The sequence below is a fragment of the Canis lupus genome, chromosome 12, assembly GCF_003254725.2.
Source record: "Canis lupus dingo isolate Sandy chromosome 12, ASM325472v2, whole genome shotgun sequence".
Taxonomy (NCBI): Eukaryota; Metazoa; Chordata; class Mammalia; order Carnivora; family Canidae; genus Canis; species Canis lupus.
This window is the reverse complement of record NC_064254.1, coordinates 23,023,380-23,047,879: the sequence shown is the minus strand read 5'-3', so window position 1 is coordinate 23,047,879 and position 24,500 is coordinate 23,023,380. Positions and strand designations below refer to the sequence as shown.

The 24,500-nt window shown below is 34.0% G+C and overlaps 1 protein-coding gene across 9 annotated transcripts in view; it reads left to right on the top strand.

Annotated features, from left to right (window-relative positions):
• Positions 1–24,500, top strand: part of HMGCLL1 (3-hydroxymethyl-3-methylglutaryl-CoA lyase like 1) — a 205,208-nt gene that overhangs the window by 60,205 nt on the left and 120,503 nt on the right. For 8 of the 9 annotated variants that reach the window (XM_025419080.3, XM_025419082.3, XM_025419078.3 and 5 more), the window contains 2 exons: positions 21,212–21,307; positions 23,269–23,417. In XM_025419080.3, the coding sequence (XP_025274865.1) occupies positions 21,212–21,307; positions 23,269–23,417 (245 nt within the window). The remainder of the gene's footprint in view (positions 1–21,211; positions 21,308–23,268; positions 23,418–24,500) is intronic. The other variant, XM_049092198.1, reaches the window with a different exon arrangement.

Sequence of the window (24,500 nt, the reverse complement as noted above, 5' to 3'; positions counted from 1 at the left end):
TCTCCCCAAAAAGGATGCAGGAGAAATTTACCAAGACCACAGTTCCTGTTTCATGACAACAGGAGTCCTTTTACCCCTGGCTAGTTGGGGAGGAACAGCTGAATGAGGATCAGAATTTAACCCTCTCTACAATGGAGTTTGCCTTAGTGTGCTCAATGCTCAATTCTCTGTTTAGGACACTCTTTTCTGCTACACACTAAGGTTGACTTTCAATTAATTGCTCTCCTACTCCATACCTTTAGGCCTTCCATATACCATTTCTAAAGCAGAGATGTGTCTGTGTTAATTATCATAGTCAGCACTAGGTACCAGACAATTGGGATCAATAGACTAGTCACTGGTGATGCCTCCATTTCCTTTTCATATCTCCTGAATTGGTAGTCCAGTTGTACACACTAGTGCTGCTTCCTTATAAAAAGGATTCTATCAAAGTTTTTGTTTTTGAGAGAGAAAGATAGTGTACACACACATGGGGGGAGGGCAGAGGGATAGACTCCTAAGCAGGCTCCTCCCTCAGCCCAAAGCTCCCCACAGAGCTCCATCCCACAACTCTGAAACCCCCAACCCCAGCTGAAATCAGGAGTTCCCACATCTAACCTACTGGGCCATTCAGATGTCCCCAGAGAAGTTGAAAGTTCCATTTTTTTTAAAAAAAGTAATAGTTTCTAACTCTACTAGACCGTTTTTTTTTCCAACTTATTTGAGCATATTGAATTTCTTACATGTCAAATAATAATTGCTCAATATTTGTTCAATATATGACCTCAGAAAAGAGATAGACACAAAGTTCTTTAGTATATGAGCCCTGATAATTATTCAAAGTAAATGGGGATAAAATTATGAAAGCCATATCAACATAGATAAAATATGTTACCTCTTCATGAGAATAAAAAGCAAGCATATAATATTTTCTACCTCATTTTTTCCTCATCATATAATGAAATAAGCCACAGCCTCTTCAGATTGTTTCAGTATGTCCAGTGTTTTTCCATTGATTGTGTAACATGTGGCAAATATTCTATATGTATGTGCATATGTGTATTCACATATGTGAACCGGCAGTTGCCATATGCCCCTGAAAGCTAGTAAAATGAATGGTTCTTTTGATTATCTGCATAACAAATAATCCCCAAATTCAGTCTCCTGAAACAGTAATAACCATTGCTTTTGCTTATGGTTTCTATCAAGATTTTTGACATGGCTCAGTGGGGCACTTCTGGCTAGAGGTGGCTAGAGGTTTTCCAGAAACGGTGGTCAGAGCTGGAATAGCAGCCACTGTGAGGCTGGGGCAGGTGAGGACTGGTTGGATACCTCTTTTTCCATGTGTTCTTAGAACTTCCCTATGCGTTGTCTCTGTATAAGCTATTTTGGATTTCTTTATAGCATGGCACCTTAAGACATTTAAAATGGTGGCTTAGAGTTGCAAAGGTGAGTGCTCCAAGAGGCAGGCAAAAATGGTGTGCCTTTTATAACCAAGTCTTATAAATTTTATGGTATTATTTTTCCATAATATATTAGCTGAGGTAACTACAAAGCCATCCAGTTTCAAAGGGAAGAGATAGATGTCCCCTCTTGATTGAGGAGTGGTCTTCTAGAGGAGTATATGAGAGGGTAACTAACATTGGAGCTGTTTTTATAATCTGTGACTCTTGTATTTTTAAAAATGATACAATAATTTAGTTTCTTGTTATTTCTTACTAATAATTAAAGAAGAAATATAGGTCATAGAAAAGCAGATTCTGCATTCTAGAATTCCTAAATTCCAAAAAAGTAAATATTTTAGCACTGTTAGGACTGCTAACATTTACCTCACTCCTACCTACTCCCTTTATAAAATTGTTGCACTTCAAATGGGTTTCAGATTGGTATTTGAGTGGGAGAGGATTGTTGCCTAGACAAATAAGAGATGAAGGGGAGAAAGCTGCCTTCACAGCCCTCTCGACATCTTTTTCCTCCTCACCTCTGGTTAAGGCAGAAATGTTGTAGAAGCTGTTGAAACAGAGTCTTAGGCCTTTGTCTTCATAACCACTGCTACTCTGGAGTGAAGCCAGCTTTTCCCCATGTCTCATTTTCTAAACATGAACCCAAGTAAAAGAGGAGGCCTTGGGAGAAGAGAATCATGTCCTGCTGGAAGATGGGGACAGAAAAATACAAGAAAAAGCCAGAAAGCAAGAGGTAAAAGTTAGAGACTTGTAATTGGTCTCCATATCCCCAAATCCCTGCAATCCATCTGAAGATGGTGAGCACACACAGCTGCAGGAGCACACACACCTTCACTGTAGAATATATTATTTCTATATAACCAGAAGCTGTGCCTTCCATGTTTAGACCCGCTCAGTAGAATTGAACTTCTGGATTGACATGTTTTCAGATAGTCTCTTTTAACCTATCTGGCCTGTCCAATATGTATACATGGTTCAGTTCAATGTGTTATTTAGGTAATGTCTGCTTCCTTTTGAGAGAGTAAAGAGTGGAAAGTCCTTTTAAAAAAATGTAGCAAATAATGTATTCTAGAAATGGAAAGTAGCAATTAGATTTTTGTTGCTCTTTGTGAGCAGGAAACATCCTGCATCATTTTAAGTTACTGTATTAAAATATTTCTCTAGATTTGCATCAAAACTTTTCTCCTTTTAAATAAGAGTAATCACATGTATTCATAATACTATACCGTAGGCTCTCTCTGCAATATGGTGGTGAGTTTGATTTATATACTATACAAGCTTTGCTTCTAAAATAGTGGATATTACTTACTATAGCTTTACCAATAGTGATGATGTAAATTTTTTACATTTTTCTGATCAAGGGGGAGAGCTTTGCTTAATCAATCTCTATGTTTTTAAGCAGTGATTAACCTGAACTAAAATATTTTGAAGTAGTTTTTAAAATATTGTACAGTTAGATCATCAATACTGTTCTTACATGAGGCAAGCAAATTGTGTAAAGCACAGTCAAAATTTTCAAAGCATAAAGCAAATTTTTAAAACACTTGTCTCAGAAAAGAACATGGAAATATAAAAATGGGTGTTTCAGTTATAATAGGGACACTGCTGTTTTTTTTTTTTTTCTTGTTGAACTGGCTTAAGGTTATACTTTGCAATAAAATTGGAAAAAATATGAGTTGCTAACATTGTACATATTACTCAGCGTTCAACACCAACTTATTCTGTAGCTAAGATGTAGTTTCACTACTGTATCCAAAGCAAAAGCAAACCTTATAGTTAAGAGCAATAATGTCAGCAATTCTACTGCTTAGATTTCCTTATTTTTTCATGCTGAAGGTATAATTCAATGTTTTTGGACTTTTTTTCCTCATGAGGCCAAAAACTGTTACTATACTCAAAGATTTATTAAGCTCAGCATGTACTGATTTTATGATTACTTAATTTGATCAACTGCATTTTGACTAACAAATTGGTTTTTTTTTTGTTCTTATGTTTATAAAAGCAATCATAACCAAATGTTTAAATACTTTATCTCACCTTTATTCACTTATACTAAATTTATTGTATTTATCATATTTTCTCTAAGTTTTCCCATGAAAGAAACAGTTGTTCAAAGCCAATTTTTGTATCTGATTAAACCAATCTTAAAATCTGGTCTTGTGGAAGATCTATATGCATTGATCGTTGAAAGGTCTGGATATAATATAATTGTATAAAAGCTGAATAGAGGTACATTTTAGCAGAGGAAAGACTTGAGTCTGACTTTTTAATGCTCTTTTTTTGCATTACTCTGATTAGTTTGTTGATCAACATGTCAGTTTTGTTTTAGTGTAAACTCATTCCATTGGTATGTCTTCTGACTAAACCACTTAAATGCCATCTGCTATAAGAGAAGCAGAGTATGCCAAGGAACTAAATTTTTTTCAAAAATTGATGATCCCTGTACACTGAGCATGGAAAATGAAAATATTATACCAATCATTTTTAAATAGAATGATTGAAAAGACTTATTTTGTTAACATGTTTATAAAGAATTATGATTTCTAGTTAATTTTTAAAAAGTGAAGTTTCTTTTTGTCTAATTTTTAGGTGTACATGTGTGAACATACACACACACACATATACACATGCTCTGATCTAAAATGCCTGGTTAAATTTTTGGAAAGCTTTTTAGGAGTAATAGGCAGTAACAGAGAAGTAGATAAGTATGAATAGTAAAGTTAACATTATATCCCAAAAATCACATTAAACAATAGATAAATTTTATATTTGAAAATGTACACACTGAGATATGTATGCTAGTGTTTCACTTCTTCCACATCTGATAAAATTAGAGGACTATAAAGTTGTATTTTCATATAGTATACCTGTCAATCAAAAGCATATTTTATAAATTATTGATTTTATTATGCTTTAAACATTTTTACCCAAATTCACTTACCTTGAATAGTCCATTTATAAAATTAAGTCTGATCATAATTACACTTTAGAAAAGAATGTTTTATGCCATCTATGAATTTTGGATATTTATTCATTGTTACACATATAGAACACTATTGGAAGAATGATGTTCATTTTATAAAGGTTTTGGACAACTTCTGGTTGGTGACTGCAAAGGTTATAGTTTTCATTGTTCTAGGTATTCACATTCATGTTTGCCTTTTAAACTGCATATTTAAGTACTTTTTGAAATACCAACATGTCAAAGCTGGTTCATGCCAGTAACTTTAGAACACTAATACAACTTACTCCTAGCTTTCATGTACTTCTGTGATGTGAGACACATTAATAAATTATAACACTACTCTTAGTTAAGATTGATGAATTTTGTATTGAATTCAGCTTATAATATGTAGTAAGAAATGCATTTCTTAGTAACCCCCAAATAGTTTTAGTTTTCTCCAAGCTCTTAGCTTTTTATGACATTATTACATCTACTGTTTAGATATAACATACACATTTTCTGATGGAATGATAGAAAATCTGAGACCTGACTTTTACTCATTTATGATATGATTGGCAAAGTATGTTTTTATCCCTCTATGGCTTGGATCCTTTCCGTTTATTCATTCAGCCATTCATTGCTTTTATTGTATCTATTAAAAACTGCAGTGAGATCTTCATTGAGCTCAAAGCTCAGTGCATTCAAACACCATTGAATAATGGGTATTTGCTTACAATAACCATGATATTGACATAATGAGGCAATTGTAAAATGAAAATGGTTAGTGGGAATGAAATCACTAAAAACAAAACTTAGAGGCTTTAAAATCAAGTGACTATCTGTAAATTATTTATAATAATACAAAACCTGGTAACCAGAACACGTTAAGCAGTTTGCCATTGGTCACTCTGTCCAATGTTTTAAAATTCTGCATTCTGTATTGTTCACAAGAAAGAAATCTCCAGATCCACCTAATGGCCAAATCATTGTATCAACATCATACAACTTTCACAGTGATGGCAGTGCTTGTCACAGTAATGAGACTGTTTTTGCTACAACCCATATTGCCAGTGAAATATGGCTTATCAATCTAGGCTTACCCTCTTATCAGTGTGACTATCCACTGTGCATGGAGATGGCTTATAGAAAGAAGTGAAGGTAGAGAAGGAAACTCCATTTAGTTAGTATAGAATAAGTAAAATTAGATACAGCATTTTAAAAATGACTTCTTCCATGCATGGAAAATAGCAATGTTGACATTGTTATTGTCAAACACAAGGCATGATATATGAGAGACAATACAGTTGAATGGAAAGAAAATTATATACTGGGAGCTTTGAGACATTTTGCTCCTACTTCAGAGTGATGTAGGGACCATGATTGTTTTGACACAGGAAGACCAGGAGGGTGGTCACAAAGGCATTGATCTGAACAAAGAATAACTGATATGTATTTGTTATGTTTTTTTTTTTTTTTTTTTAATTTTTATTTTATTTATTTATGATAAGCACACAGTGAGAGAGAGAGAGGCAGAGACACAGGCAGAGGGAGAAGCAGGCTCCATGCACCGGGAGCCCGATGTGGGATTCGATCCCGGGTCTCCAGGATCGCGCCCTGGGCCAAAGACAGGCGCTAAACCGCTGTGCCACCCAGGGATCCCTGTATTTGTTATGTTTACCTTAAGACACAGGGAAACATTATTGAATATAATAGCTGGTCTTTCTATCTGAAACACAGGTCTTCCAGTCTAAAATATACAAATCCATTGGGCAGATACGGTTAATTTTATAACTTAAAAATGAATATTTGTAGACATTAATGAATTATGATTAAAATGTCCTTCCTGGATTTGCATAAGCATAGGAGTCAGATGTTACTTGTTTTGGTCACTCTTGAGAAGCATGTGTGTTCCATACAATACAGGGCAGTACAAAAGTCCTTAGAATACAAAGGTAATGTTGAATAAGGAAGTACAGGAAATTATACACCATACCAAATTAGTTTTAAGGCTTTTGGACTTAAGAAGTTTTTTAAGTGTGGTGTCAGACCATTTTAGTAGTGTAGCCAAAGCAAGGTATTGAGTAGGGGGAAGAAAAAAAAAAGTAGATGTTCAATTTTCCAGAGATTTCCTGTGTTTATTATTATAAGACTGTGATTTATTAAAACTGTCTTAATTCTTCAAGCAGACCAAGATTTCCTGTGTGCTACTGAGGCTAAGATATATGGGGTTTGTGCAAAGAGTCTGTGAATGAGACAGGGTTATAGTACCCAGGCTACAATGCTATTCATAGTTGGGTAGAGCATTTTCACCCAGAATTGTCAAGAAGAGCTCTAGTCTCTCATTTTTTCTTATTACTGAAATTATGAAAGTATTATTACATTTAAGAGGAGTTACTGCTCAAATTGAGTTTTGAGTTACAGTGTCTAAAACCACATTACTTACATTTTTATAGTAATCGATGGCATGTGTTGAAGAAATTGTACATTCTGTATTGAATACTTTTCTGCTATACTCCTGCATGTAGAAAGTAATACCATTGGTTATGTCTCATCTGGCTAGTGGAAATGGCAGGGAAATGCCTTCTGACATTTCCTGCTTATTTTGAACTTATGTAAATGTTGTCTTAGGTGATGCATGGTGGTGGTGGGGCAAACAAAAACCAAAAAGTACTTCAAAAATATATTTTTTTAAGTGATTCAGCAGACTATATTATCAAGCGGGGAAAAAATGAGGGTATAAGTCCATGAATTTAAGTGCATTTCCTGGCAGAATTTTACAATGGTTTATTAAGCAGAGAATTTATAAACATAGATAGACTCAGAAATATGGATGTATCAAGAATAAGACATTCCAAACTACTTTCTTGATAGATTTTTTTTTCTGGAGTGGTAAGGAAAAGGAATACTATAGATGCCATGAATGTGTATTTCAGGAAGATCCTTAACTGTCTTGATATTGTTAAGAGCATAATAAGAAAATTCACCAAGATTCTAAATTTCCAAACTTCTGTTGTTTTTAATCCATGGAATTTTTTTCACCCTAGATAAGACATTATTTGGAACTTCAGTATGTGCTACAGATAGAAAAACTACCTTAAAAATATTTGTATAGATCCCTCCAAGATCCTGGGAGGTGCTCTAACAATGTCCTTACCTCGTCATATATTTCAGTGAAATTTACAAAAGTTAGATATGTTTGCATTGTTCTTAAAGAACCTTCCTCTCATATTGCAGTTGTTTTAGATCCACATAACCTGCATTTACCTCTGAATAAAAATAAAATGAATCTTCTTTATTAAAGCAGGGGTGAGAGTCTCAAATACACTGATTTCTCTTCCCTTTAATGGAAGCCAGCAAAAGCCTTTGTAACTGAGTCAGCTGTGTTTCAATATTGTTGATGTCTAGCATCTCCTGAGAAGTTTTGAGACTACAGATTGCTAGGTGCTACAGGAGAGCAGAACCAGAATCTGTACAGATGGGTGTAAGTAATCTGTATTTTTTTATGATACCTCAAATAGCTCTGATGATGAATCAAGTTGAGGAGACACTGGTTTAGAAAATTAAACCATGTGTCACTACCCAAATTATTTAGCTTGAAGATGGGATCTTTCTAGGAGCTTCTCCCTTGACATGACACATGAAATCTTCAGCAGGACTAACATAAAGATACAGACAATAGAAGATATAGGGAGTATGTTTATCAGAGTTTTAGAGAATGTGCTTTATAGTCAGATAGTCCCATCCAGACTCTCTCTCTGTCACTAGCTGGGTGATCTTCCTCATCTTTGATACCTCCAGTCATCTTCTACAGAAATTATCCCTCTCATTGGGGTTGTTAAAAATGTTTAAAGAGGTAATGTATGTAAGGAATTCAACACATACAGACCTAACATATAGACTGGCATAGAGCAAATGTTTGTTTTTATCATTATCACCATCACTAACAGTAAAATCTTAGAAGAATTAGTAGAGAAAAAAAAATCATGGTCCCAGATGGGTTGAATTAAAACAGAATAAAGGGCAAGGATGAGAAATTTCAGTTAACTTCAACAACCATTTATTAAATGCCTCTTTTATTCAAATTCTTCAAGGAGCTAATACTTTGGGGAGAGAGAGACACAAGACAGTATACAAAATATGATGAGAGCAATGTTAGGCACATACATAACTATGGAGATAATAGAGACATGTGAATCAAACTGGTGTTTGAGAATGTCTTAGGAGTTTTTGAGCTGAATATAGGATGAATTAAATGAACTTAGATGAAAAATGAAGAAATAATTTTCAGGCAGATGGAATGGTACATGCAAAGGATCAGAGATGCAAAGCAGCTTGACGTAGTATTGCAAACATTTTGCTATGGCTAGAGGAAATTTGGGAACACTTCAACAATAACTAGATGGGCTATTAAGGAAAAATAGGACTCTGGAGTTCTCAAAACATCCAAGGGCTTAGCTACAAACTAGTCTGGAATCTCAACAGTGGAGGGAGGAGAATAGGGGTCCATCCAAGGAATGAGTAATTGATATAATGCTGTCCTCCTAGGTATATTGTGTTTATGGGTGTCTGATATAAGATGATACCAGTTTGCTGGAGTCTAATAAGTTAGGGTGGTGTGATCTAACCACAGCACTCTGGACAATGGTGATGCTCATGCAGAGCAATAGAAAAATCTTATTCCATTGGGTCTATATGAGTTGAAGGAGAAACTTAATCTAAAACTTTTATTCTTCACTCCAGGATGGAGTTTCAGACTCTTCTAGACCATGCATATATACATTAGAATGTCAAAATGATTAAGTCCTTCCAGTCTTCATTTGTGTATCCTATAAAAGACTAAAAGGGACCTAATTTGTATCCTACTATAGGAGTTTGAAAAATCACTTTCCTTACCTCTCCAAGTGTCTTATACCCTACATGTGTTTTAGAGTATCTTGTTCTCTAAATGATTCTTTCTTTATGCTTCTTAGGTTCTGAATATCTATATTCAGATATGGAATCAGTCCCCTGATTCCATATCACAGTGGGTACCTGGCTTGCACCACCAAAGATCAAATATATGGGTCAGGGTAAGGGAAGAATCCATGTGACAATGACAGAGCTTTCTTTCAATGATGACGGGTCATGGAAAATGCTCTAACTCAACTTTTACTCTGTTTAGGATCTTTTTTTTATTTACTTCCGTGGAAGTTGTCAATGTTAATCGTGCTACCCAAAGAACCCATACTGTTATAGTCTCTTCTTCTCTTGTTAATTTAACTTCCTACTGATGCTTGTGAAGAGCTGTCAAGTTTAACTTTGTTGCCTCTGTCAAGGTCCCTCATCACAAACTTTTGAATAAGAATATGCAGTTATCCAATGAGCTAACATTAGGCATGTATGGCTCGGTTGCCTTCCTCTTCAAGGATTGTGTTTTTGGTAAGGTGCCATGTATGGTTTGATCCCTGAGGTGATTCAGTTTTGAGGGTAGTTGGCCAGCCCTTAGGTCTCATAACTCCAAATGAAGTAATAGTTGTACTGTTGCTGATAATATTTGGACAGTTCAGTGTTATCTTTCTGTTGCTGAGATTTGGAAATCACTAGGGGACAGAAGCTAACCATGTCTAGGGAACTTCCAATTTTGAAGCTATCAGCTGGAGGAGGATCCTCATTAAGAAGAGAGAGTGTATAATGTTAAGTATAAAATTAGGTAGTAAAATTTATTTACTATTGATTTTGAATGAGCAAAAAACCTCATGAAATTTTAAAAGTTTCAAGTATTGGGATCCCTGGGTGGCGCAGCGGTTTAGCGCCTGCCTTTGGCCCAGGACGTGATCCTGGAGACCCGAGATCGAATCCCACGTCGGGCTCCCAGTGCATGGAGCCTGCTTCTCCCTCTGCCTATGTCTCTGCCTCTCTCTCTCTCTCTCTCTCTCTCTGTGTGTGTGACTATCATAAATAAATAAAAATTTAAAAAAAGTTTCAAGTATCAAAGATACCTTGAAATTAAGGAAAAGTATTTTAAATATTAAGGGTCTGAGGTTCCATCATAATACTCTTTTTTATGGGAAGGAAACTTAACATGAGATCTACCTTCATAACAAATTTTTTCTGGGCACCATACAGTATCACTAAATATAGGTAGAATGTTGTACAACACATTGAGAACTTAGCCATCTTGCATAACTGAAACTGTACCCATTGAATAATGACTCCCCATTTCTCTCTTCCCCTCAGCCTCTCACAATCACCATTGTACTCTCTGCTTCTATGAGTTTGACTATATTATAGATACCTCATATACATGGAATTATTCAGTATTTATCATTCTACATTTGGCTTCATTTAGCATAACGTACTCAAGGTTCATCTGTGTTGTTGCATTTGGCAGAATTTTCTTTAAGGCTGATGATGTTTTGTCCTAGGCTGATGCCACATTTTCTTATCCATTTGTTCAACAATGGAGATTTAGATTATTTCCACATTTTGAATATTGTGACTAATGCTGCTCTGACTTGGCAATGCGGATATCTGTTTGAGATTCTGATTTTAATTCTTATGTATAAATACCTAGAGGTAGGATAGCTAGAACATATGATATTTATATTTTTAATCTTTTGAAGAACTTCCACACTGTTTTCCATATGGCTGTGCCATTTTGCATTTCCACCAACAATAAATAAGAGTTCCATTTTCTCCACATCCTTGCTATTTCCTATATTTTTTATACTAGCCATCCTAACAGGTATAAGGTAATATCTTATTGTGGTTTTGATTTGTGTTTCCTGATAATTAGTGATGCTGAGCATTTTTTCACGTCTTTTGGCCATTTGTATGTCTTCTTTGGAGATATGTCTATTCTTTGCCCATTTTTAATTAGGTAGTTATTTTTGCTATATGGTTGTCAGTATTCTTTATATATATTGAGTATTAACCTCTTATCTGATGTATGGTTTCTAAATATTTTCTTCCAATTTGTAAGTTGCCTTTTTCACTCTGTTTGCTGTGCAGAAGCTTTTTTACTTTGGTGTAGTCTCACTTGTCTACTTTTACTTTTTTTTGGATTTTTGGTGTCATATACAATAAGTCATTGCCAAAATCAGTGCTATGAAGCTTTTTACTTGTCTCCCACCAGGGGTTTTACAGTTCCAGGTCTTAAATTTAATCCATTTTGGGTTCATTTTTCTGTACGCTCTAGGATCAGGATCCAATTTCATTCTTTTATATGTTGGTATCTAGTTTTTCTAGCACCATTTGTTGAAGAGAATGCTTTTTCTCCATTGTGTATTTTTGGTACCCATGTCAAAGATCAATTGAACATATATGTATCAGTTTATTTCTGAGCTTTCTATTCTGTCCCATTGGTGTATATGTCTGTCTTCATATTGTTTTAATTACTGTAGCTTTGAAATATATTTTGAAATTAGGAAGTGTATCCATCTTTATTCTTTCTCAAGATTAATTTGGCTATTTGGGCTTCCTTGTGATTTCATATGAATGTTAGGATTATTTTCCTATTTTGGTTAAAAATGCCATTGAGATTTTGATAGGGATTGCATGTTTCATTTAGAGATCACTCTGCATAGTGTGGACATTTACACAGTACAAAATTTTGGAATCCATGAACATGGGATGTCTTTCTGCTTGTTTCTAGCTTCTTTAATTTCCTTCATCAATGTTTTATTGTTTTCATGTACAGTTCTTCCACCTCCTCGGTTAACTTAGTTCCTAAGTATATTATTATTTTTGATATTATTGGAAATGAGATTGTCTTAATTTCCTCTTCAGATGATTTGTTGTTAATGTATAGAAATTTAACTGATTTTTAAAACTTTTTTATTTAAATTCTATTTAGTTACATGTAATTTATTACTGGCTTCAGGGGTAGGATTTAGTGATTCATTAGTTGCATATAACACTCAGTGCTCATTACATCAAGTGCCCTTATTAATACCCATGACCCATTACCCCATCCCCCACCCATCTCCCCTCCAGCAACCCTCAGTTTGTTTCCTAATGTTAAGAGTATCTTAGTATTTGCCTCCATCTCTGTTTTTATCTTATTTTATTTTTCCTTCTCTTCCTCTGTGTTCATCTGTTTTGTTTCTTAATTTCCACATATGGCTGAGATCATATGGTATTTGTCTTTTTCTGACCGACTTATTTCACTTAGCCTAATACCCTCTAGTTCCATCGATGTTGTTGCGAATGGCAAGATTTCATTGTTTTGACGGCTAAGTAATATTTCACTCTATGTATATATCATATATTCTTTACCTATTCATCTGTCCATGGACTCTTTCCATATTTGGCCTATTGCAGACATTGCTGATATAAACATTGGGGTGCATGTGACCCTTTGAATCACTGTATTTGTAACCTTTGAAGAAATACTTACTAGTACAATTGCTGGGTTGTAGGGTAGTTCTATTTTTAACTTTTTTGAAGAACTTCCATATTGTTTTCCACAGTGGCTGTACCAGTTAGCATTTCCACCAACAAGGTAATAAAGTTCCCCTTTCTCCACATCCTTGCCAACATCTGCTGTTTTCTGAGTTAATTTTAGCCATTTTGACTGGTGTAAGGTTGTATCTCATTGTGGTTGTGATCTGTATTTCCCTGATGCTGAGTGATGTGGAGAATTTTTTCCTGTGTCTGTTGGCCATTTGAGTGTCTTCTTTGGAGAAATATCTGTTCATGTCTCCTGTCCATTCCTTGATTGAATTATTTGTTCTTTGGGCATTGAATTTGATAAGTTGTTTTATAGATTTTGGATACTAGACCTTTATCTGGTAAGTCACTTCTAAATATCTTCTCCCATTATGTAGGTGGTCTTTTAGTTTTGTTGACTGTTTCCTTTGCTGTGAAAAAGCTTTTTATCTTGATGAAGTCCCAGCAGTCTCTGCTTTTGTTTCTCTTGATTTTGGAGATGTGTCTAGGAAGAAGTTGCTGTAGCAGAGGTCAAAGATGTTGCTGCCTTGTTCTTCTCTAGGATTTTAATGGATTCCTGCCACACAATTAGGTCTTTCATTCATTTTGAGTCTATTTTTGTATATGTTGGAAGAAAGTGGTCCAGTTTCATTCTCCTACATGTGTCTGTCTAATTTTCCCAACTCCATTTGTTGAAGATACTGTCTTTTTTTTTTTTTCCTATGGGGTATTCTTTCCTGCTTTGTCACAGATTAGTTGACCATGGAGTTGAGGGTCTATTTCTGAGTTCTCCATTTGTTTCATTGATCTATGTGTCTGTTTTTGTGCAACTGATTTTTGTATCCTGCAAGTTTACTTTTTTTTTTTTTAGTTCTAAGAGGTTTTTTTTTTTTATTTTTGTTTACATGGTGCCTTAGAATTCTCTACATTTAAGATCATATCATCTGTAGACCCATGGGTGTCTTAGTCAGTTAAGCATCTTACTTGATTTTGGCTCAGGTCATAATCTTAGGGTCACAAAATTGAGCCCTGTTTTGGGCTCCACGCTCAGCACAGAATCTACTTAAAATTCTCCCTCTCCCTCTCTTTCTGCCCCTCATCCTTCTGTCTGTCTGTCTCTCAAATAAATAAATATATAAATATTTAAAAGATCATGCCATCTGTGAATAGAGATAATTATACTTCTTTCTTTCCTTTGCATGCCTTTAATTCTTTTTCTTGCCTAATTGCTTTGGTTAGGACTTCTAATTTTTGGCAAATAGAAATAGAAAGAGTGGGCATCCTGTTTATTCCTGATATTAGAGGAAAAGTTTTTCACTATTGAGTACAATGATAGCTGTGGGCTTTATGTATGGTCCTCATTATGTCAGGGTAATTTTACTCTATTCCTGAAGTCTTATTTGTTTGAGTATTTTTATCATGAAACAGTGTTTAATTTTGTCAAATGCTTTTTGATGAAGCTTTTTTTGGTCAATTTTTGACATATATTTAGATGATCATGTGGCTTTTATCCTTGGTTCTGTCACTGTAGTGTATCCCACTAATTTCTTTGTGCCTGTTGAGTCTTTCTTGTATCCTAGGGATAAATACCATTCGGTCATGGTGTATGATTCTTTATATATTCTGGTTGGTTTGCTAGTATTTTGTGGAGGATTTTTTCCTCTGTATTCATTAGGAATATTGGCGTGTGATTTTCTTGTAGTGTCCTGTTAGTTTTGGTATCAGGGTCTTATAGAACAGCTCCTAATGCATCGTCTTAAAAAATGAATTTGGAAGTATTCCCTCCTCTTTCATGTTTTGGAAGAATTGGAAGAAGGATTGACATTAAGACTTCTTAAATGTTTGGTTGAACTCATCTAGTCCTAGACTTTTCTTTGTTCAGTTTTAAATTACTGATTCAGTCTCATTGCTAGTTGTAGTCCTGTTTTGATTTTCCATTTCTTTCTTTTTTCTACATTTTCTAGTTCTTAATTAGCCTCTTTCATATAATAACACCTTATAATATTTTCTGTGAGAAGCTAGAAAGATGATTCAGTCTTTTGTGGTGTTAAGGTCCTGATTTTGTTTTTTTAAATATATTTTTTGACAGGTTAGTAAAGTGTATTTCAGTATAATAATCCATTTTTGGTAATGTCTTGTTACATTGTATCTAACACTTTGTGATGTGTAGCCTTATACGCATATAGTTCAGAAGAGTTACTATAGTTTTGTGCTCTTCACAGTGAAGAATTTTGATTCTGTCATTTTTGTAAAAGATAAAAACTAAAATATGAATTATGTATTATAATTTTATATACTGTATATTGAGTATATTTCTGATAAGAAAGGACTTCCACTTAATTTGACACTGATGAAAACTGAATCATTCACTTACAATTTTACACATATAATGTTTAACAGAATTTTCTATAGGCTAGCTTCTGGCAGTATACATTTTGAAACTTGTTTCTTCTCAAATAATTACATATTTTTGGTGCCAGATATTGCAGAACATGGTGAATATGGAGTCTGCTCAACTCTAGGGTAACAATTTCATTAGGAGGTGTAATTGAGTACTATATGTTATACAATGTATTTTAAGTATTTTAAATATATAAGAACAATATTCTTGAGGAGCAGAACAGTCATGAGCTGTCTCTAGTGGGAAAATTTGTGCCTGAATTCATACATAAAGAACTATAATGTAAGAACTTAAAGGAATCAAATGCTGTTCCAATCTTTATATACATTACTTGAAGTCATTATAGGAGACCCACTGTATAGATTAAAGCAACATTTTGTGTAATTGTCTTTTTGTTTTCTCATACTTCTTCACTGCTCAAGAGCAGTAAAACATCTTGCCACCAAAACATATTTCTCACACTCAGCCTGTTTTCCTCCAACTTTATTGCTAATTTGATTATTTAGATTTTCTATCAATCTTGTCCTCTTGTTCCTAGCACTTCCCAGTTTTCCTCATAATATTCTATAAGGAGAAATCATGTGCAACAGTCTTGTTAGAGTGAAACGGAGGAAAAATTTGAGTTCTTTAGTCAGTGGTTGGAGTGAAGGAAGGGGCAATAGGTAATGCTCACCCATTGATGATGCTTGACTTGGTCATACTAGTTATAACAGGGCAGAGAGAAAAGGAGTAAAAGTAGAGTTCCATATTTAGGTTGTAAGATCCAGTTGTAAGAGGTGGTCAAGTAATATAATTTGGCAGATACCACTTACAGATATCACCATGAAGATGGAATCTCTTAATACTTTTCCCCTCATTTTAATTTTAGATTCTACTCTAAACACCTTTGCCATTTAACAACACAGTGCTAGCTTGAATTCTTAATATTTCCATCCATAAAAACAGTACAATCTCCTTACCTTAAACAGAGCCACAGAGATGCATTGAATAATTTTCCATGGTGATGCAAAACAATTCAAATCCTCCTATCTATTTTGCAGTCTTGTTAGTGACTAAACTCCTATTGAGTTAAAATAATAAATGTAGCTTTTATATGTCATCAATGTGTGTGAGATTTCCATGTAAAATTTTATAATGCAACTCTGGAACTTAATGGCATTTACCATGTATGATCTTTGTAATTGCATTTTTTCTGGAAAAAGGAAAAAAAAATCAGTCTTAAGCGAATAGGAATCAGTTTGTCTACAAAAAATAGAACCTCTCAGTTTTTTCTGCACTTCTATCAATAGTTAACTATAAATATGTATTTCACTTTATTGAACATCTCAGACAACATATATTCAGTTGGAACTGAACAAAGTCTACTTAGTGAATATTCTGTTTTCTCTGACAGCAGTTATTTGGGAGAGAGATAAATAGTAATAGATATTTTTACTTTCGTTAGACTTAAGAATGAAAGAATTGTGTGATTTTAAAAAAAGATTCTATAAAATATTTCTCCAATAATTGTCTGAAGAATTTTAATAAAAAAGTATGTTTTAAGTTTAGGCTTATCAAACCCTTCCTTCTCAGTACATAAAAGTTCAATTGATCATAGAAAATATATGGACATATATGTGAATAATCTTGTTCTATGAATATTTTTAAATAGTTTCAGGCTCTATGAATAGTTTTGCTTCAGTAAACTTTTATGAATAATTTGCTCTGTTAAAAAACTGGCCCCTGAGTTATTTACATTTAGCCTAGACAAGATTTAGTTTAAATATTTGTCATTATTCTAGTTTACCAAGAAAAATGTTTTTTTCTCTTGCTCCATAAATCTGCAGATCACATGACATTTGTATTTTGTGGTCTGTTATATATATATGTACACACATATCTTTTCCCACTGTTCTGTGTATTATATATGTATGAACTGTGTCTGCTTCATTTTTCTATGCATGTTAAATATGTAGTAAGTGTATAAAATATTGAATCAGTATTCAAACACCGAAGTCAAATTTTAAAATGATTTTCTTAAGGTCTTAGGACACTTTAAAATTAACTTTGGTATCCTGGTATCCTATCGATGTAAATTAATAATTTGTGTACAAAATATAATTGAAACTTGTTTTTTCTCTCATTAAATTTATGAGAAACCCTTTATCATTGTTTATGATTTGTGCATTATCTTGAAATCCGAATAAACTCAGGAAATTTGTATGAGGATATTATGTAGTTAGAAGAGATTATAGTATTCAGATAATGGCAAAATATTAGTAAAATGTCTAAATATATAATGTGGAGTATCTAAGTCTAATTACTCCATGACAATAGCAAATAAAATCTCTAAACTATATGATTGTTACACTCTAAATTTTATGACCTTTTGCATATCCTTAATACCCTTGTAAATTGTTACACAAATATTATTACTTGAATCCATATATAAATGTGGATTCCTAAGATTGATTAGCCATCATACAGCTGGTTATGTTGACCAGATAGACATAGGTATTGCCATTTCCAGACTGTGGCCAGATAATACCAAAGTATATTATCAACCAAATTATGGAGATTTTTATGATCTTAAATGAAAAGTCAAAGCAAAATCTTTAAAGTACGTTAAATCAAACCAGATGTAGAAAGGTTTCATTAAAATGAGAAAATGGTGCTATAAAGGAATATTTCCATTATTTGAATAATAGCTTAAACTTCAGACATTTAAAATAACATCAAGATTGAAGTATAGCGGGAATCCCTGGGTGGCGCAGCGGTTTGGCGCCTGCCTTTGGCCCAGGGCGTGATCCCGGAGACCCGGGATCGAATCCCACATCGGGCTCCTGGTGCATGGAGCCTGCTTCTCCCTCTGCCTGTGTCTCTGCCTCCCTCTCTCTCTCTGTGTAACTATCATAAATAAATAAAAATTAAAAAAAAAAAAGATTGAAGTATAGCATAAGCTTCCTAAGAGAAAAAGAAAAAAGCAAGAATTTTATACCTTTAATTTAAATCTGTTCTATTTTATTCATTGTAATAAAATTATATCCTATCATGATCTTCTAAACCTCTTTACATAACTGTCTTTATTGACCAAATTTAGACAGAATGCTACTTTTTAAATGGCCTCATTACAATGACTATTTTTTAAAGATTTTATTTATTTATTCATGATAGACACAGAGAGAGGGAGGGAGGCAGAGGCACAGGCAGAGGGAGAAGCAGGCTCCATGCAGGGAGCCCGAAGTGGGACTTCATCCTGGGACTCCAGGCTCACTCCCTGGGCACTTAAACCGCTGAGCCACCCAGGCTGCCCCACTGTGACTATTTTAAAAAACAAAAAAGCACTGATTTGTTGGATTCAAATTCATGTATTTATCATAATTTTACTAAGGTGTCTTTAATGATTATCAAAGTTCAGCTTTCATACTTGGAAATTTGATTACTATCATTTCTATTCATTTTTTTCGTTTTACTGATTGAAACATCTATTAAATTGTTATTTCATTCATTCAGATTTTTGTTTATTTACATGTATAATGAAATAATAGAATTCAGGTAAATATGCTGGCTGTTGTCTGGTGGCCTTAGTTTCTTTGCACATGGACTGCTGCACATGGCCTCTCTGCAGAAGCTAATTTTTCTCACCGAATGTTAGCTGATTTCCTTGCAGTGGTTTCATCCAAAGAAAAAAACCATACGAGAGCTGTATCCTTTTCCATATCCTGGGCTCTCAGGTCACATGTTGTTATTTTTGCTATACTCTATTGCTTAGAGCAATCACAAGTCGGCCTAGGTTTAAGTGGGAAGTAAACACAGTTCACCTCTTGATAGGGACTGTTGAGCTTCTAGAAGAGCATTTGGGATTAGAAATACTGGTATGGCCACTTTTAAAATTTTATTTTATTTTATTTATTTTAAAGATATATTTATTTGTTAGAGAGTGAGTTGAGGGGAGGGGCAAAGGGAGAGAATCTCAAGCAGACTCCTCACTGAGTGTAGAGCCCAACCCAGGGTTTAATCTCAAAACCCTGAGATTATGCCCTCAGTTTAAATCAAGAGCTGGCTACTTAATGACTGAGTCACCCAGGTGCCCCTGTCTTTTTAAATTTTTATATGCTGTAGTCATGTTCTTTGTATCCCATACTTAAATTTTCCTAGACTGTTATAGGCCCTACCAACTTTTCCTTATTCTGAATTCTTTTAACCTGTGCTCACATTTATAACCAGTATATTCCTTTGAATTGTTAAGTTTCCATGTGCATCTCCCCAACCATATTGCAAATTATTTAGTGCAAGGACTTTAGTTTCCTATATTTATGTTTGTCACAAGGTCAAGCATAGGGTTTTGGACACAAAAGGTGCTTACTAAACATCTGGCTTCAAATCAAATAGACTTAAAATTAGAGACTTGGCTTCTATGCATTATAGATGAACACAGTGATTAGTCTTTGTACAAAATGCATATATCAAGTAGCAGATAGTAAATGTGATCCTGAAGAAATAAGCAAAAATCATATTTTAGAAATAAATGTGTTTGGATTGACTGAAATCTGGAGGCTTAAATGTCAATAAGTTATGATGGCAGTCAACTTTTTTTGCATCTTAAATATATAATTTTAAATTTAAAATGTACTAAAAACTCATTTAATCCATCTTCATTGAAAGTATTAAATTTGACTGGCATTTCACTGAAAATAATACCAATAGACTAATAACAGTAAATATTATAATATTTCACATTTTAAAAAAGTGTATATTAAGAAAAGCATTTGTACTTCAACTCATTTTTATTTCATTTTAAAATTAAAAATAATATTTATTGTAACAAACCACAATGTATAGAGAAAAAAACATCTTTCCTCATCCATTCCCATATTGAAGATACAGACTTTAGTTTGGTGCATGTTTTTATAGCTTTCTCCATGATCATTTTGTAGACTTTTCATTGTTTATATATTATTCCTTTTACTTGTTTTTCCTGCCATAATTCATTATTCTTAAATATATAAAGCTCATGGTTATGTCAATGATAATTTATGTGATGATTATGAGATTTGATCATCAGTTTTTTGGTCTAGGAGGCTAAATTAAAGACTTTGTGGCAAACAGATTTGATATTTTAATTTAAATTCAATTTTTAAAGATTCATAGAAAATACAGAAAAATAAAGGCTTGGAAGGATGGGTTAAATTTTCTTACTATGTACTCTGTTGTATGCATTTATTTACATTATGAGAACAAATAGTAATCTAATGATAGTAATGTATAGGACACTATGACTATTACTAAAACATTTATGCTAACCAAACAATATAGTAGGATCCCAGTCTTGTTAAATTATTCAAACAGATGCATGATTTTTTTTTACTAAACAATGTAAAATTTCATACATTGAAAATTATCTGAACATAAAATTTTCATACGGAAGGAAAATGCATAGCATACTGTCTTTAAAATTCTCCCCCACCTAAGGGTGCCAGGGTGGCTCAGACAGTTAAACATTGGGCTCTTGGTTTCTGCTCAGGTCATGATTTCAGGGTCCTGAGATTGAGCCATGCATCGGGCTCCATGCTCAGCCGAAAGTCTTTCCTAGACTCTCTCTCCCTCCCTCCCTCTCTCTCTGTCCCTCACCCTGCTTGTGTTCTCTCTGTCCCTCTTTCAAATAAACAAATAAATAAATCAATAAAATCTTAAAAACAAAAAAAAACCTTTTTCCCTAGTCATAAGGATATTTTATTTGAAGCTTGGGCTGTGAAATGAAGAGACTAAAGATCAGTGAAGTGAAAATAGTAAAGAATTGCTGACTATTTGTAATCAGTCATTTAACCAGATCCTGTTATGTGAATAAATTAAACTCAGATCTAGTTTTTAATGTATTTGTGACTTTAAGAACTACTTATCTTTAGCTATGTTGGCATAGCTTGTTTTTCTGACATTAATTTATAAAATATAATTGTGTGTGTAATTATAACCTTCCTAAAAGCTAAACACATGCTCAATAAGTATTTAAGGTTAAATAAATATTATGTATTTCAGATGGCTGATCACACTGAAGTGATGAAAGGCATTCATCAATACCCAGGAGTTCGATATCCTGTCCTTACTCCTAATCTTCAGGGTTTTCACCGTGCTGTAAGCGTGCTACTAATTATTTTTAAATCAGTCTGCTTCTTATTGTTTTAAGGATCTTTACAAAGTTAAAACAGTATTGGATGTACCTCCTTTGTTACTCTGTATTAAATGCTATTCTCATATACACACATGAATACATGGCGATCGATAACCTCAGGATCTTATTAGGGAATGAAGTGTTCCACATAAATGGCCTTTCCAGTTTAATGATTCGGGAATCAAAACACAAAAATACAGTTATCCATTTTGATGAAATTCTTTTGAAAGCATAATTTTTTGCTTCCCTCTTTAGTAAGGAATATAGAATTTAACTTAAATATTTCTCAGTATAATTATTAATAGAGTGGATCATTTCTGTCAACTTTTTTGGATCAGCTTTCTGATTCTGTTCCTTCCCTCTAGGTGAAACTAATTACTGTCATTTGCAGCTGCCTATCACAACTTCCCTGTTCCTCTCCTGGTTGGTTTCTTCCAGTCCTATGTGACTTAAGAATTTATATGCAAAAAGTTTTAATAATGACACATACAAGAAGAATCAGGGCAATTTTAAGTAAAGGTTTGAAGTATTATGCTTTCATGGCTTTACTGTAAAAGTTTTGCAGCAGCTATTTCTGGTGTTCATGAATATTTTTCACTTTTGTCATTGGGACTGTGCTACATAAAGTAAAAGTTGTGGGTACTAGTTGATATATCACCCATTGTGTATCTTGTTAAAACCATTATTCATTTGTTTATTTTGATATTTTTTATCCCATTGTAAAGAAAGTAAGAGGCATTTAAAAATTATAAATATTGCTATCGTTGGTCTTAAGAGAGTAAGGAATGTCTCCACCTTGAAAAAGACATCAAAACTGAGAGCCCACTCTCCTGCTAGCTTGGAAGTGCAGATAATGGAGTGCAAGAAGTGCCTTGGGAGTCAGGCACACCTGTGCTCAAAGCATGACTTCAGAACTTTTAGTAGCTTTGGGACCTTGTGCTTACGATTTAGCCACTTTGAGCCACAGTTTTCTCATCTATAAAATGGGAAAAGTGGAACTTGGCTTATAAGATTGTGGGTTAGAAATAGAGCACACAAAGTACTACCAACAGGACTAACACATAATAAGTGTTCAAATAAGTAGAATTTTAATTTTAGAAGCTAAAAATTCACTTACAAGACTAGAGGCAGATATATTTTTTTTTAAATGTTGGAGAGAAAAAAATGACAGATTATTTCTTCTTAATATATTAAGAGAGTATCAGAAAGAGAGGAGAATCTTTCACAGTGCCAGAGATACATTAATAGAAAGTCTTTAAAAATCCAGCTGGAAAATGAGAAAACTTGGTATTTGAAAATAAGTCACTAGAGAAGCCTGGAGCAAGGACAAAAAATGGCAAAAGGGAAAAATGATTAGGTTAATATTTTGGATTTAAAGACTAGCAAGGGGATGGTTATAGCAGTCCAGGTATGAAACAATGGGAGCTAGGTTAAGAGACAGGAAGAAAATTTCGGGCAAAGTCTAAAGGATGAATCGGAAAAACATTTTTCTGTGAGGTTATAGGAAGAGGAGAAGAACAGAAAGCATTTACTAGCCTCTATTTTAATAATAATTGGTCTAAAAATAATGGTTCACTTAGATATTAAAAATTTTTATTGGGATGCTAGTATTTTCCATAATTACAGTTAAAATATTTCTGGAGCTTACACATAATTTAGGAAACGTAAAATTAAATTGGAATGCCATCACTGTGTTTTCTGTGCCTCAGATTTATGGGTGTTGCATTTGGAGAATTACTTTCTTATCACCAAATATTTTTAAATTTGAAAAGAGCAGATGTGGCAGGATGAGCAGACTCTAATTTTAAATTCTAAGGCAAATATTAACACAAGGATGCTTCTATCCGGTGGTTAATATTTCTTCTATTGCTATCATTTAAATTTTTGAAATTACTAGGTTTTGCCTTTATATTCTCTTTTTCAGGTTGCTGCTGGAGCTACTGAGATATCAGTTTTTGGTGCTGCATCTGAATCCTTCAGCAAGAGGAATATTAACTGTTCTATTGAAGAAAGTATGGAGAAATTTGAGGAGGTCGTTAAGTCTGCAAGGCACATGAATATTCCAGCACGAGGGTACTTATGAAATCCCATAAATGCTCTTTAGTTAATATCTATTGTGTAAGCTCATTTATGAACCATGTAGACATTATTTTACCACTCATTATATATGTAGGGTATCTTTTGTACCTTGTATGATCAGGGCCACCACTGTAGGGTAATACATCTTGTGTATCTCACTTAATAATTATTAGTTTATCTAGCTTTGAAGTGTATAATTCAGCTAAGGTCAGGGGCAAACATGACATTGCAAACCTGACATTGATAACATGTTACTCATGTTATTAATACTTACTCAAATGCAGCCATCTATTGATCTCAGCCTACTGTGGGTTGATAAATTTATATTAACTCATAGTAGTGTTTGGGAAGGAATCCTCTAATGTGGTTTCCACAGCTTTAACTTTTTTTTTAAAAGAACCATGACTTTTTCTTCAAATACTACATTATGTCGAACCTCAATAGCATACCTAAAACATAAAATTGAGCCTTTGAGCTGCCCTGGGAAATTTGGCTCATCATTTCACCCATTCAACCTCCCCTTCAACAGCCAGCTTCCTTGTTTTCCCTTTATGACCCTAAAGCAAAGGTAAATGAGGGAGGAAAAGAGAGAGACTTGTTTTGATTCTTGCCTATTTCCAGAACCAGCAGTTGCAGCATGCACTGCAAATAGGCTCTACTCCCAGGCCTATGCTCTGTAAAATGTGTAATAAATGTTTACTTAAGAAACAATTTGTTTCTAAGATATTAGCTAATTGTCTGTTGCTTTTTATAACTATAGAGATATGATAATCTTACCATCTTAACAAATTAAAATGCTTCTCCTAAGAGAAGCCTGAGAGCTGTAATTGGATTTAGGTACAGGTTGTGCTTCTTTGATTGAGGTGAGCAAAATTCATAGTGGTAAGGGAAAGTTCAGTGGTTAATGAAAAGGCAACACCCAATTTTCAGTGACAGTATGTGAATAGGGTTAGAATCTACTCAAGGTCATTTGGAGAGCAAATGGAGTTAGACCACACCACAGGTAGCTATCTCCTTGGTTGGCTTACTTTTGTACCTTCTTTTTCCTCTTTCCATAGTAAGAGTTTCCAGAATGAG